This window comes from Canis aureus, chromosome 7 (assembly GCF_053574225.1).
Source record: "Canis aureus isolate CA01 chromosome 7, VMU_Caureus_v.1.0, whole genome shotgun sequence".
Lineage (NCBI taxonomy): Eukaryota > Metazoa > Chordata > Mammalia > Carnivora > Canidae > Canis > Canis aureus.
The window spans coordinates 64001270-64017816 of NC_135617.1; the positions used below are offsets into that span (position 1 = coordinate 64001270).

The window sequence follows — 16547 nt, forward strand, 5'->3', positions numbered from 1 at the left end:
GTTACTAGTGACTTGCCAGTTGTCAAAGTGGATGGACATTTTCAGCACATCCTCTTTAGAATCCAACACTGTTGAACACTTTCTTCTTTAACAGTTCTCTTCCCTCAGCTTCCATGACAACAGCATTCCCCTTTCTCCCTCCGACCCCTTCTCTCCATTTGTTCCTCTCTGTCCCTTTTGGAGAACCTCCTCCATCTCCACCCATGGGCACTAGGGTTGCAGCCTCACTCCTCATGAGGGACTTGGTCACTTTGTGGGAAAAAAATTCTGTGATGACTCCTAAATCCATATTTTTAGCTAGAGCATTTCCCTAAATTTTATTCAGCTACCCACTGAAGACCCATGGGCATATGGCATCTAATATAACAGCAGCTCCTCATTTCCCACCTTTTCATTCTAACCTATTTTACCTATCTGGGTAAATATCTGCACCATACACCCAATTGCTCAGCCTTTCTTTCTTTTCTTTCTCTTTCTTTTTCTTTCTTTCTTTCTTTCTTTCTTTCTTTCTTTCTTTCTTTCTTCTTTCTTTTCCTTTCTTTTTCTTTTTTTTGGCATATAATTTTCAGAATACTTTTTTTAAATAATAAATTTATTTTTTATCGGTGTTCAATTTGCCGACATACAGAATAACACCCAGTGCTCATCCCATCAAGAGCCCCCCTCAGTGCCTGTCACCCAGTCACCCCCACACCCTGGCCAACTACTCACTACGTCCTCACATGGTAGAGGGGGAGCTCTGGTGTCTTTCTTTCTTTCTTTCTTTCTTTCTTTCTTTCTTTCTTTCTTTCTCTTTTTTTCTTCTTTCTTCCTCTTTATTGAGGAGTGCTTGAAAAATAAAATTGTATATATTTAAATTATACAATGCAATGATTTAATATACATATGCATTGTGAAACATTTACCACAGTCAGGCTAATTAACACATGCATTACCTCACATAGTTACCTTTTAAATTTTTCTGTGGTGAGAACACTTAAGATTGACTCCCTTAGCAGCTGTCAAGCATACAATACAGTATTATTAGCGAGAGTCAGCATGCTGTACATTAGATCCTCAGAATATCTTATAACTGAAAGTTTGTACCCTTTCACCGATGTTTTCCCATTTCCCTACCCCCATCCCCATCCCATTCCCCAGTCCCTGGCAACCACCATTCCACTCTGTTTCTATAAGATTAACTTTTTAAAAATTCTACATATAGGTGAGATCCCACAGTATTTTTCTTCTAACTTATTTTACTTAGCATAATACCCTCAAGATATATCTATGGTCATCACAAATAGCAAGATCTTCTTTTTATGGACGAGTACTATTCCATTGTGTACACACACACACACACATACACACACACATACACATATCTCCCACATTTTTTTAATCTATTCATTCATAGACAGACACTTAGGTTGTCCCACTTCTGAAGGAAACAAGGTTAGTATCTTGAAGAGCTATCTGCACTCCCACGTTCTCTGTAGCATTACTCACAATAGCCAAGGTATTGATGTTGTCCAGTCTTAAATCATCTCTTTCTTACTACCCAGAATCAGGTGGAAAAAGATCTTAAAATCTATTTCATAAATACCTGGTTCTCTCCTCTTCTCCATCTCTGCTATTGCCACACTTGTTCATAACCCATCCAATTTTGGGTGGGGGAGGGACTTTTCTTATAATAGTATAATGTGCATATAGTGTAACTCACACTTTTAAGTGTATAAGATAGTTCTATGAATTTTGACAAAAACATACAGTCATGTAACTGCAAATATAATCCATATATGAAACAGTCCCAACACTCACCCTCCAAACTCTCCCATGCCCATTTGCAGTTAGCCTCTTCCCTACCCTTAGCGCTGGCAAACACTGACCTGTTTTCTATCCCTATAGTTTTGCCTTTTCTAGAATGTCATATAAGTGGAATTATACTGTGGGTAACTTTGAGTCTGGCATCTTTCACTTAGCATAATAAATTTGATATTCAAATTTTTATTGTATCTTTTGCCTTCGTGGATGTATCTTGCAAGAAGTTACTATGGCCGAGTTCAAAAAGGGTGTTGCCTGTGTTCTTCTCTAGGATTTTGATGGAATCTTGTCTCACATTTAGATCTTTCATCCATTTTGAGTTTATCTTTGTGCATGGTGAAAGAGAGTGGTCTAGTTTCATTCTTCTGCATGTGGATGTCCAATTTTCCCAGCACCATTTATTGAAGAGACTGTCTTTCTTCCAATGGATAGTCTTTCCTCCTTTATCGAATATTAGCAAAAATGAACTATTGGGACTTCATCAAGATAAGAAGCTTTTGCACAGCAAAGGATACAGTCAACAAAACTCAAAGACAACCTACAGAATGGGAGAAGATATTTGCAAATGACATATCAGATAAAGGGCTAGTTTCCAAGATCTATAAAGAACTTATTAAACTCAACACCAAAGAAACAAACAATCCAATCATGAAATGGGCAAAAGACATGAACAGAAATCTCACAGAGGAAGACATAGACATGGCCAACATGCATATGAGAAAATGCTCTGCATCACTTGCCATCAGGGAAATACAAATCAAAACTACAATGAGATACCACCTCACACCAGTGAGAACGGGGAAAATTAACAAGGCAGGAAACAACAAATGTTGGAGAGGATGCGGAGAAAAGGGAACCCTCTTACACTGTTGGTGGGAATGTGAACTGGTGCAGCCACTCTGGAAAACTGTGTGGAGGTTCCTCAAACAGTTAAAAATATACCTGCCCTACGACCCAGCAATTGCACTGTTGGGGATTTACCCCAAAGATACAAATGCAATGAAACGCCGGGACACCTGCACCCCGATGTTTCTAGCAGCAATGGCCACGATAGCCAAACTGTGGAAGGAGCCTCGGTGTCCAACGAAAGATGAATGGATAAAGAAGATGTGGTTTATGTATACAATGGAATATTACTCAGCTATTAGAAATGACAAATACCCACCATTTGCTTCAACGTGGATGGAACTGGAGGGTATTATGCTGAGTGAAGTAAGTCAGTCGGAGAAGGACAAACATTATATGTTCTCATTCATTTGGGGAATATAAATAATAGTGAAAGGGAATATAAGGGAAGGGAGAAGAAATGTGTGGGAAATATCAGAAAGGGAGACAGAACGTAAAGACTGCTAACTCTGGGAAACGAACTAGGGGTGGTAGAAGGGGAGGAGGGCGGGGGGTGGGAGTGAATGGGTGACGGGCACTGGGGGTTATTCTGTATGTTAGTAAATTGAACACCAATAAAAAATAAAAAAAAATTTTATTGTATATATGTGTTAGTTTGTTTATCCAGGTCACCAGTTGAGGAACATTTACTTTGTTTCTGGTTTAGGGCAGTTGTGAATGAAACCTTAATAATCATTCATGTTTACCTTTCTGAAGAAACATCAGTTTTCATTGCACTAAATAAACACCCAGGAATGGGATTGCTGGGTGATATAGTAAGTGTATATACAACTTTATTTAAGTGACCAGTCCATCCTGCATCTCTCCTGCCATATTTGAGAGTTCCAAATGTTCTCTGTCTGTGCCAGCTTTTGGTATTTCCAGTTTTATTTTCTTATTTATAGCCATTCTAAGAGGTTTGTAGTAATATCTCATTGTGTTTTTTTTTTAAGATTTATTTATTTGAGACACACACAGAGAGAGAGAGATACTAAGAGAGAGAGAGAGAGAGAGCACAGGGTGGGGGAGCAGAGGAGAAAGGGCCTTAAACAGACTCTGCGCTAAACATGGAGCCTGAAGTCAGGCTAGATCTCACAACCCTGAGATCACAACCCGAGCCAAAACCAAGAGTTGGATGTGCAATTACTGCACCACCCAAGTGCCTATCATTGCGGTTTTAATTTGCATTTCATTAATGATTAATTATGTTAACGTCTTATGTTAAACAGGGGAAGGAGCTGTTGAAACCTTGATCCCTCCTTCAAAAAAATAAATTGGTTGTTTTCCTATTTTTTATTGAGTTTAAGAGTTTTTAGATATTCTAGATAAAAGTTCTTTATCAGATAAGTGTTTTGCAAAAAAATGTTCTCCTGGTTTGTGGCTTCTCTTTTCGTTCTCTAAGAGTTTCTTTTCAAAAACTTTGTGTTTTGAGATAATTGTAGATTCACATGCAGTTGTAAGATATCATACAGAGAGATTTTTGCTTCCCCTTCCCCTAATTTCCCCCAATGGTAACATCTTGCATAACCATAATACAACATCACAATCAAGGAATGGACATTGATACAATCTATCCATCTTATTCAACTTTCACCAGCTTTATATGCACTCATTTGTGTGTGCATGTTTCATTCTACATAATTCTATCACACATGTAGATTTCTGTGACCACTGCCACAGTCAAGATACAAACAGTCCATCACCAGGATCCTTTTATAGCCATAGACAACTTACCCCCTCCTTTCTTCCCTAACCCCTGGCAACCACTAATCTCCTTTTCGACTCTATAATTTTGTCATTTCAAGAATGTTATATAAATGGAATCATACAGTATTTGACTTTGAGTCTGGCTTCTTTCACTCAGTGTAATTCCCTGGAAATTCACCCAAGCTGTACTAGTAGTTCCTTCATTTTTGTTGCTGAATAGTATTCCACAGTTTTTTTTAATCCACTCACTGGTCGAGGGACATCTTGGTAATTTCCAGTTTGGAGCTATTACAAATAAAGCTGCCATGAACATTTAAGTGCAGGTTTTTTTGTGTGAACACAAGTTTTCAATTCTCTGTGATAAACGTCCATGAGCATAATTGCTGGGTCTTACAGTAGTTGCATCGTTAGTTTTTAAGAAACAGCCAAACTGTTTTTTAGAATGGCTATACCATTGTCCATGATACATTATATATTCCCACCAGTAATGTATGAGTGATTCAGTTTCTCTATATTCCAGTCAGGACCTGGTTTTGTTACTATTTTTTAACTTAGCCATTCTAAGAGATGTGTAATGACATCTCATTGTGGTTTTAATGTATATTTTTCTGGCAGATAATGATATTGAACATCTTTTCATGTGCTAACAGTGTCTTTCAAGAAATTCACCTTTTCTTATGTATGTATGCATGCATGTATGTGTGTATTTTCCAGATTTATTGAGATTTAATTGACATATAAGTTTAAGGTGTAGAATGTGATCATTTGATTCATGTATAGATGAATATAGATGAATATAGATGACTCTATCTATCTATAGATAGATATATCTTCCTCAACTTATGATGGGGCTATGTCCCAATAAATCTGTCTTAAGTTGAAAATATCACAAATTGAAAATGCATTTTATATACCTAACCTACCAATCATTTGTAGCTTAGCCTAGCCTATCTTAAATGTGCTCAGAACACTTACATTAGCCTACAGTTGGGGGGAAAAATCACCTAACACAAAGTCTATTTTATCATTAAGTATTGAACATCTCATGTAATCTATTGGATATTGTACCAAAAGTGAAAAACAGAATGGTTGTATGAGTACAGAATGGTTGTAAGTGTATAGGTTGTTTAATTAACCTTGTGATTGTGGCTGTCTGGAAGCTGTGGTGCCCTGCTGCTGTGAGACATCATGAGACAGTATGATACTGCATATCATCAGCCTGGGAAAAGATCAAAATTCAAAATTCTAAGTACAGTTTTTACTGAATGCATATCACTTTTGTGCCATCATAATGTTGAAAAATCACTGGTCAGACCTTCATAGGGGCACCCGGATGGCTCAGTGGTTGAGCATCTGCCTTTGGCTCAGGTCATTATCCCAGGGTCCTGGGATCAAGTCCCACATGAGGCTCGTTGCAGGGAGTCTGCTTCTCCCTCTGCCTGTGTCTCTGCCCCCTCCCCCCGCCCTGTTGTCTCTCATGAATAAACGAATAAAATCTAAAAACAAAAACAAAAAATCTTTATAAGTCAGGGATCATCTGTTGTGAAATTGTTATCACAATAAAATTAATACCTCCATCACTTTACATAATTACCATTTACGGAATATTCAAGATTTAGTGTCTTAGCAACTTTCAAGTGTATAACACAATATTGCTGACTACTGTCACCATGCTGTACATTAGGTTCTCAGAACTTATTTGTCTTATGACTGGAAATTTGTCCCTTTGAGCAAGATCTGTCCATTTTCCCCACCCCAATCTGTGACCACCTATTCTACTCTCTGTTTCTATGAATTCAGCTCTTTTAGTTCCATAGATAAGTGAGATCAGACACTATTTGCCTTTCTCTGTGTAAATTATTTCACTTAGTATAATGCCCTCCAGTTTCATCTGTGTAGCTGCAAATAGCAGGATTTTCTTGTGTTTTCTTTTAATGGCAGAAAAATATTCCATTATATATAGAAGATAAATAATATATTAAATAATCATATATACACATATCACATTTTCTGTATTCACTTATCTACTGATAAACACTTAGGCTTTTTCCTCATCTTGGTTAATGCTGCAATGGATATGGGAGTGCAATGATATCTTTGGCATCCAGATTTCAATTCTTTTGAATACACTTCCAGAAGTGGAATTGCCGGATCACATGGCAATTCTATTTTTAATTTTTTGAGGAACCTCCATCCTGTTTTCCATAGCGACTGCACAAATTTACATTCCTACCAACCGTGCACAAGGGAGCCCATCCATTCTTGACAGTGCCATTGCATGGGAAACTGTTCCTCTCTCTTCCAGTCTTGGCCTCGTCCAACACAGATAGAAGAGGCGCCTTCCACAGAATCCCATGCCCAACCCCCAACCCCGGTGTAACTTGTAACTTCCTGTAAAAAAAAAAAAAGCTGCTTCCATCCTCAGACCCTCATCTCTAGTTTGCAGAGACAGTTGTGCTCAGCTCAGGATCATTCCCAGACAGCATATTGCTTGTCACAGATTGACATTTCTTCAATGAATGAATAATAAAAACCAGAATGACTTCAGTGCTAAGTAAGAGGTGTTGGCACAGAGAAAGGCTGGATTAAGAAACCGGTCAGGGCATGGTGGTTGTCACCCCATTAACCACTCTGTAGGCCAGCTGTGGAGCTAAACGTGGTGCCCAGAACTCGACCCGGCGCGTGCGCAGTCGCTCTCCGCTCGGCCCCTCCCCAAGCCCGCCCCTTGGTGCTTCCCTCCCGCCCCTCTACAGTCAGCAACCGATCGGGGAGAGGAGGCGGCCCTGGCTGGCGCGGGGCAACTTGGGTAGCGTCCCTGGTTACTGTTGCTAAGACTGTGGCTAGACGGAAGCGGTGGGCGTCCCGAGTTTCGGGAGCCAGACCCTGAGAGAGGTCAGGGGTCAGTGCAGAGCCGGGAGGCGATGGTGAAGCAGACCATACAGATTTTCGCGAGGGTGAAGCCCACTGTCCGGAAGCAGCAACAGGGGGTACGGGCGGCGAGGGCGCCGGCGCGGCGGGGGCTCCCCGGCAGGGGAGGGACGGCTCGCGGGGGCCTGGGCTGGGGAGGGGGCTCCGCGCAGGGCGCCGGCTGCAGCTCCGAGTCCGCGACCCCGGCCGAGACCCCAGGGCGCCGCCCGCCCCGCAGCGCCCCGCGGGCCGGACGCTGTGCACCCAGCCACGCTCGGCTCACGGCCGCGCCTCACCCTGCACCCTGCGGACCCCTCTCTGGGAAGGGGTCACGGGGCGCTGCAAGCTCCGCACGCAGGGAAGCCCAACGCGATGCGCGTCTCACCGGGCAGAGCGTGCCAGCAAGAGGTGCAGGTCCATGCGGGTCTGGGATGATACAGATACTGTAAGTAGACAGATAGGCTGCGGCTCTGCGCCCAGGGGGCCCTTAGGAGTGTGTTGCCTAACTACATCCTCATTGTGCGGCACATACATCAAGGCTCAGCATAATACTTTTTGCAGGTATACGTATTTGTGCATCCCGATGCAAAGAACACACCTAGACTTTTCATTCAGAAAACACTGAGCATTTACCGAGGTGCTTCCTCCAGTGTGTGAAACTCAGACGCGCAGGGAGGTTAAGACCTTGCCCTTGCCGTGAGCAGAGATACTTGGTGTGTTTCTTATATGCTTCAAAACATGGTTGTTGTTGGTTTTTCCTCCCTAGAAAGAGCAGAGTCGTTCGTCCCCCTTAGTGTTTTGTCTGCATAATCTCCGATACTCCACTTGCAGAATGCTGCAAGGTGGATGTCGTTTTCCCCATATATTTGTAGGTGAGGAAACAGAGTCTCAGGTTGGATAATGTGGCCAAGTCATCCACCCAGTGAGTAGCAGAGCCCTGATTTTAGTGAAGGGCTTTTTATTACAAAGTTCTTGGCTCTTCGGACAAAACTTTTTTTGCTTCCCAAAGTGAGAACTTAGGTAAGAGCAATCAATCTCGGTCTTACTCACGAGTGCCTGCAATGGGTATATTATTAATAATATTTTATATCTGTTCCATATCTACAGTGTGTATGTATGTGACATCATCATATATCATAATGTAGCATTTGCCTCTTGTAATTTATGTATTTGAAACAAGAATATGGAGTCTTTGTCATCATCACCATAAAAAGCCTTTTTACTCATAAACTACTTTAGGAGAAGATGCGTGAGAAGAAAATACTGATTTTTTTTTTTTTAAGGAATAAAGTAGTGTAGGAAGGAACCATGGATATCTTCCCATTTTTTTCTCCTCTTGTATTCACTTACAAGAAGATTTTTAAAAGGGCATCATATATACCCAGTGTTTTATATGTAAAGTCCCTCTGTACCTCTTACAGATTCTTAGCCAAAAATATTGAGCTTGTCTACATAGACTCAGCAGTGGGAAGCAGGTGCTTGGATTTGGTAATGTTAGAGGATTGGTTGGGTGAGGGGGTGGCAGAGGTAGGGGGTTGATGGAGAATATTGGATGTAATTTTGAACTTTCTCTTTTCTTAAAGTGCAGTATTTGGTTACTGTACCTTCTTTTGCATTTCTTAGGTAGGATTCTGTAGAGTGTTTTGTTTGATACTCCAGGGAGTATTTTTAGGTGTCCTACTGTATTTTTATAATGGCAGATTCTTACGAAGATGCAACATTATACCACATACACAAAAATGAGAGAATACAGATGAACACATTTTGAGTTAGTATATCCCTGCTCTCCCTTAGAAGTCCCACTTTTAGCACCCTATCTTTTTGCTCCTGAGAGATGTGTGGTTGGTTGTTTCTTTGCCTGTAACATTCAACCAGGAGTGACTCAAAGATATTTTTCTTTCTTTCCTCTTCATTTTGTGGTTCCATTACTTCATTAGTCTTATTCCTTAAGGCACTATAAAGTAAGTTATAGTAATTTATAGAGTGGTAACTTAGAAGATGCAGAAGACAAACCTCTGATAATTTGAGGTTTTTCACTTGTATACTGCGTATTAGTACATTTCCAAAACATGATGTTCACATTCATCGTTGCATTTCTTGTAATTGCCTTCCAGGTCTAAAAAAAAGCACTGTCTCAAATAAGTATTGTTATGACTAGAGGTAAAGAGTCCATCAATTAGACTAAACACATTTTCTGGTTGAGAGGGACCTTTCTTAATGCCTCATAGAATGGCTTTTTTTTTTTTTTTTTTTTAATTTTTTTTTTTTTTATGATAGTAACAGAGAGAGAGAGAGAGAGAGGCAGAGACACAGGCAGAGGGAGAAGCAGGCTCCATGCACCGGGATCCCAACGTGGGACTCGATCCCGGGTCTCCAGGATCGCACCCTGGGCCAAAGGCAGGCGCCAAACCGCTGCGCCACCCAGGGATCCCATAGAATGGCTTAATCAGAGAGGTAGAGGGTCACTGTTCCTACCATAATAGTAGATGGCCCTTTCTGTCTTCTGAGCACTGAGTGTTACAGAACTTTTGAAAACGTGTAACTCAAATTTAAAGGAGTGCCTCACTCTTATATGTTTCATGTCTTATACACCCCTTTCCCTCACCTGTCTAGCCATTAACTTATTTATTTTTTATTTTTTTAGTGTAGTGCCCTACAGGATATAATTTTTAAATGTCTCTTGGGAAAATCTAGCCACAGAAAGTCTCAGACTTGATGCCATTACTTTCTACAAATAATTTTATTTTACAAGACCATTTTTTGCATGATTTCTTCACGATTTAAGTGAGAGGTTTTAATAGGAAATCTGCTTAGGAAAATTATTTTTGGGAAATTTAGGTAAGTTTTTATTTGTTTAAGAATATGACCTTCCCCCCCCCAATCAAGGATCTAAATGAGTCTTAAATAGGAAGTATTGCCTGTTAGAAAGACTTTTTATTTCCTAGTGAAAGACAACAAGTCTTAAAAAAAAAAAAACTCTATATCTAATGACTAACATTTTTTATGGTGCATTACAAAATGCTTCCATTTCCATGACATCATTTATCCCCACAGCAATCTTGTAAGGGAGGCAATTATATTTTCCTCATTTTATGTATAAAGGAACTGAGATTCAGACCATGGTGGCTGGTCACACAGCTGGTAAATTGAGCTCAGTGTTGGACACAAGTCTTTGGGTACCATGTCTTATGCTATTCTTTATTCCACATGATCTGCCCATAGGCTTGAGTCTTGATTTTCCTGACCAGTAAATAAAGGAGTAGGTAACCATTGAAGAGAATCAGACAACTGCAGTTGTAAAGGGGTTGGTTAAGACCCTTTATTTCCATATCAGTTTAGAGAGGTTAAGTGATTTCTCCCAGGTCCCTTGCTAATTAGTGGCTGAGCTGGGAGGAGAACCTTGAAGATGACATCAAAGACATGAATTACATATGTCTTTTGAAACCACATGTCTTTTATCAAATGCCTGAATATGTCTCACGGAAACTTGGGCTGCTTTGAATATAACTTGAATTAGAGCATTCTTGTGAGCTGTCTGAGAAATCTCAGACCTAGTCCTTTGATCTGCTTTGGCCACTTTGTAAATGCTCAGAAATGCTTATTGGTTGTAGGAAGATGTTAATTTCTGGCACATAATTCCAAAGCAGCGCGTAGATTAATGTCCTGCTCTCAGAACTATTAGTTTCTCAACAATAGAGACACTCAAATGCTCAAATTTGAATACTAGATCATTCAAAGAGATCTGAGCTTTTGGTAGAGCATTGATTTAGGTTTTACTCCTTTTTCTGTTTCATATACTTGTTAGAGTCTGTGCCCAGTTCAAAGAGGAAAATTATCCAAATTATACTATATTATGGCTTATCTAGAAAGTGCAATTTTTTATACAATTACAATGCCTATCATAATAACATGGTCAAATTTCAAGCCATAATTTTACCGTGCTATATTCATTTGTTGTCTTCGTATTTGCAGATTTATTCCATAGATGAAGATGAAAAATTAACACCTAACCTGGAAATTATCTTACCTCGCGATCTGGCAGATGGATTTGTGAATAATAAGCGAGAAAGCTACAAATTTAAGTAAGTTTATCTTTTGCCTTTGTTTCTGTTTCACTATTGAACTAACTCTGGTACTGTATTAATATCCACTGTGAAAACATTGGCGCCATTTCTTGAGGGAGAATGTAGTGCAATTCTCTGTTTCATCTAGTAGGTAGATTTCAGTTGTCTTTTCATTGCTGGGCCCAGAGTTGAAAAGACGGTGTGTTTCTGTATCCAAGATGCTGTCCCAAGATCCCAGCCTTTCTTTGTTACATCTGTTTATCTAGTGTTGTCCTTTTCCTGCTTGGCCCGCTCTGGTTTAGCACTTATTGGAAGCTCAGTGTATGACGAAACTCTATTAAAGTTAAAAAACTTAAGATATAACCTGTATGCTTCATAGAACAGCCTTCTTTATAACATAAATGATATTATGGATCTCATAGCACACTCCATATCTCTACTGTCTAAGGAAGTGGCCGCTAGCCACTGGTAGCTCTTAAGCACTTAAAATGTAGCCAGCCTGAACTGGGATGTGTTCTAAGGGTAAAATATATCAAGGATTTTTGAAGACTTAGTGTGGGGGGAAAAATGTTAAGCATCTCAAGAATTTTTTCATACTGATTACATATTAAAATGCTAAAGTTTGGGGTTATATTGGATTAAAAATAGATTATGAAAATTAATTTCACCTGTTTCTATGTTTAAAAAAGTGGCTACTGGACAATTTTGAATTACATGTACACTCACATATATGGATTGCATTATATTTCTCTTGGACAGCACTAAACTGTAGGGATTGGGTCAAGTGTACCTAACAGCCACCCCTGGATTGTCATCAGTGCATTTGGTCTAAATTCTCTTCTAGTAGCCAGGCCTTGAAATGGGGGATTTGGGCTCCTTTATGCTGCCTTTATTCTCTAGTTTCAGACTGCGCTATTTCTTCCATCCCCACTTTTGACTTTCGAAGAAGTCTGAGCCCAAGTTAAAGCTGTATTTGATCTCTGCCTAAATTTAGGTAGTGGATTTCTGGGGCCAATGGCAGGAATCCTAATTGCTGTCTTGCATTTCCCTTTAGGCTGTTTTGCTTGGGCTCTGCTTTCATACTGTTTCTGCCCTTGCCCTTTGCATAAAACCAACTCAGATATTTTTTATGGTTCTCTCGAGATTTCTTATTTACATACATACATATATACATACATTTATTTATTTATGTCTTATAAAAATTCTCTTTGGTCTTGACAGTTTTCCTTTGTGTCTCATTTATGTATGTCCTCCCACTTCCACCCCATCTTCTTGGTCTCCTTTTACTGTAAGCACTGTGGGATTGCTAGCACATGGTTGCGTGGTGAGGTGGTCCTTAACCCTATCTTTTTGGCTCCCCATTGCCTTTCATTTTGATCTTTAAGGAGTAGCCTTAATAATGCATGATTTAATCTTTCTGAAGCAGGCATTCTTCCACTGATGTAAGCATGCTACATACTTCAGTAGCTATGACTTCATGACATCTGGGTGAGGCCAGTCTCTATAAAGCCACAATTTGCTGAAACGTTTTATTCAGCATGATTCTATGTGATTGTTAGGAAACAATTGGCCACATGTCTATCTATTGGCCTTTTCCAAAGTATTCTCTATATAATACAGACACAAACAGTGCATTTAAACATGTTCATTGAAAATGTGTTATTTGCTTATTTTTAAATCTCTTACTCATTCTTTCTAAATCTCTGGATTAAGAATATTGACTTTGGCATTTTGTTTTATTTATTTATATTTCTTTTAGATTTTATTTATTTATTCATGAGAAACACAGAGAGAGAGGCAGAGACATAGCAGAGGGGGAAGCAGTCTCCCTACAGGGAGCCCTATGCGGGACTCAGTTTCCAGACCCAGGATCATGACCTGAGCCCAAGGCAGGTGCTCAACTGCTGAGCCAACCAGGTGTCCCTGCTTTAGCATTTTAAATAAAGAAATTAATAAAGTATTTCACTTATACCTATGTTCAGAGATAAATATTTAAATACTTTAAGGGTGTTTTCTCCCAAGAAAATTCATCCATTCAATCAATTAATATTTATTGACCATCTGCTGTGTGCTGTTTTAATGGCTAGGAATATAGCAGGGAATGCAACAAAGGTCTGGCTCTTATGGTGCTTACATTTTAGTGGGAGGAGGTAGATAGGCAGATCCTTTAGTACAACATATATCAAAAAGTGTTAAGTGCCACAGAGAAAAATAAGGCAGGACAATAAGGAGTACCAGGAAGAGGGGCAAGGAAAGAGATGGTTGCAGTGTTTCATAGGGCAGTCAGGGAAGCTGTCACAAGAAGGTGATATTTGAGCAAAGGCTTACAGGAGGTGAGGAAGTCAGACATTCAGATACCCGAGGGATTGGGATTCTAGGCCAACGAAATTCCTAGAGCAAGTCCCTGAGATGGTAGAGTGCTGGCATGTCTGAGGAAGAGTAAAGGGTCTGTGGGGCTGGAGGAGAAGAAGGTCAAAGGGGCAGCAGAGTGTCTAGATCGTAGAGAGCCTTATAAGTCATCATAAGGATTCTTTTGGGGAAAAGTCCTTGTAAACTTTCTCTTCCCAAAGTGTTAATGGGAAGGTAATGGAGGGTTTTGAACAGAAGAATGAAATAGTTTCACTTATGTCTTAGCAGGATCATTTGTCCTGGCATGTAGAAAATAGACTGTAAGAGCAGCCTGTTTTAAGGGAGACCAAGCAAGAAACTGGTAGCTTGGGCTGGAGTAGTAGCAAGTGGAAATGCTGAGAAATAGTTGCATTCTAGATGTATTGTGAAGGTCAGAGCTGACAGTTATCAGATGGGTGGGATATAGAGTGTAACAGAGGGAGGGAGAGCAGGGAGAGAATGAGAGAAGGAGAGAGAGAAAGGGAGAGAGAGAGAGAAAAAAAGAGAGAGAGAGAGAGAGAGGAGTCAGGAGTCAGGATGCCCTAAGGGCTTTGGGCTGAACGTTTGGAAGGATGGAGTTGTCGTGTAGTAGGATGAAGAGGACCAGGAGGAACAAGTTTGGGGTGGGAAAAGGTCAGCATATGCCAAGTTCAAAATGGAGTTTAGAAAAAGCCTACACAACTTCCTAATAAATGAAAGCACCTTCTCAGAATCAGGACACCGAAGTTATGTCTCAGAGTACGTTATTGATTAGCTCCAGGGCCAGGAGTAAATTGCTTTATTTCCCTGGGCCTCAACCTCCTTCTCTGGAAAAGATTTGACTGAATTCTTTAAACTCTATGATTCTGTTTTATTCTTGCATGGTTTTCAAAAGCTAGCTGATCATAATGACTTTTCAAATTTCTGTGTAACTACATTATATAAAACAAAATATTTTGGGATGATGATATTTGGTCTTTAGTGACCATTGTATGATTCATTGAAACTCCTGCCATCTCTTCGGTTTACATGGTGATAGACATAATTCCTATTATTTAGGGAAGTGGGAGTTGGGAATGGCTGATGGGTTCACTCAGACATCACCAGCAAATCAACATTATCATCACCATCCTCAGAAGCACTGCTGCACTCAGGTAGTACTCCAACGAGCAATTGAGTGGCCATGTACCCTGTTATGTCAGCGTTCATATCTGAAGCTGTGATGCACCTAAAGCGTTTCAAGGAGTGTTCTAGGCAAATTGGTAAATACTGCTGTCTAAGATATAATCTTGCCTGCTAAAAACATGGTAGCCAGTGTCTGACAGTCTCTCTCTTTGTGTAATTTTATTATTTGCTTCCTCAAAAAGGAGGTTGATAAGGCTTACAGCTTAATATTAATCAGTTAATATTGATTAAAGACCATGAACTTCATTCCATTTTGTATTTCCCACCCAGCCCCAGACATCCTTCTGAACTCCTTGGTAGTGAAAACAGCCCCACATTTCATGTAGTCACTCCTTTAATTGAATGTGCGCCCGACTCACTTTTAAGTCACAAGGGAAACAGAGACCAGAAGTTCCTGAGCCACCCTGAAAGTTGCTTGGGATGCCCTCAAAATGTTTGTTTTAAAGGTTTTGCTTTAAAGCCACACTACCCCTAATTTTCATCTTGAAAAATCTTAAATATGCAGAAGAGTTGAAAGAATAACACAGTAGCCTCTCCTCTGCCCTTGGTGGGAGATTCACCCATCATTTTGCCATTTTGCCCTATTTTGCCATTTTGCCCTATATGCTTATGCCCCCCCCTTCCTCTCTCCCTCTCTCCCTCCTCCCTCTCTCCCTCTCTCCCTCCTCCCTCTCTCCCTCTCTCCCCCTCTCTCCCCCTCTCTCCCTCTCCCTCTACCTCTTCCCTTTGGCCCCTCTCCTCCTCTTTCTCCCTGTGTGTCTCTCTCTCTTACTTTTTCATGATCTTTTAATGAGGGGCATTCCAGTAGGTAGGCAACTTGCCACACCATGAGAGTTACTGCTGGTTTCCCACTGTGCCCATGATCGCATACTAAGCTCAGTCACAGTGCCACTGTGAGAGGAGCAGCATCGACACCATCTAGTCTCTCCCCCATGGCCCTGGCCTTGCCAGTCTGATAAAGATACCTCTCTGCAGTATAGGCCCGTTTTGACTTACTGTTTGACTTTTGATTCATGATTAACCAAATGGGGCAAAACTATCCCGAGAGGTAAGTGTCCAACAGCAGGACATAGCACCTATTGATGGAAAATTGATTTCAGTTTGCCAAATTTGATAAATCGTACATTTCACAGCTGCATTCTGTCCTGACAGGTCAGACATCAGAAGTTCTCTGGCTTGTTTACATCCTGTTCTTGGGTTTCAATTTCACACACTTATCTGGATTCGAGTTTGATGCCAGTTGCAGACACTGTCCCTCTTGAGGGCTAAAGAACACACAGTTTATTATTTGGTTCAAAGCTGCGACAGTTTTTCAGAGGGATTTATTGTGCAGATCTTGTCAAAAGCAATACTGTTTACCCACCCTTTGTATACAGGGGTACAACGGTGCAGTGTGGTGGGGACTACAGGGCAAACATTGTGTCAGCTTAGGTAAGCCCAGTGATGTAAATATGGGGTAATTTACAAAGCTTTTGGGGAAAAAATATTAATCCAATTGTGTTTACAGCTCAGTCTTTAAATAATTACTACTTTAATATTTACAGATTTCAAAAGATTTTTGATCAGGGCGCAAGCCAAGAGACCATTTTTGAAAACATTGCCAAACCAGTTGCCGAGAGGTAGGATTGC

General features: G+C 40.4%; 1 protein-coding gene across 17 annotated transcripts in view; it reads left to right on the forward strand.

The window, feature by feature from the left end:
- The first annotated feature begins 7155 nt into the window (after positions 1-7155).
- The window catches only part of KIF6 (kinesin family member 6), a 381228-nt gene continuing 371836 nt past the window's right edge, over positions 7156-16547 (forward strand). For 4 of the 17 annotated variants that reach the window (XR_013383557.1, XR_013383558.1, XR_013383556.1 and 1 more), the window contains exons 1-3: positions 7156-7382; positions 11275-11384; positions 16463-16537. Coding sequence is in view for 7 of the 17 variants with exons in the window: in XM_077904139.1 (XP_077760265.1) it covers positions 7317-7382; positions 11275-11384; positions 16463-16537 (251 nt within the window). In the remaining 10 variants the exon portion in view is untranslated. Of the gene's footprint in view, positions 7383-7606; positions 7748-11274; positions 11385-14792; positions 14888-16462; positions 16538-16547 lie in introns of those variants that run through there. The other 13 variants (XM_077904142.1, XM_077904141.1, XM_077904143.1 and 10 more) reach the window with 8 other exon arrangements.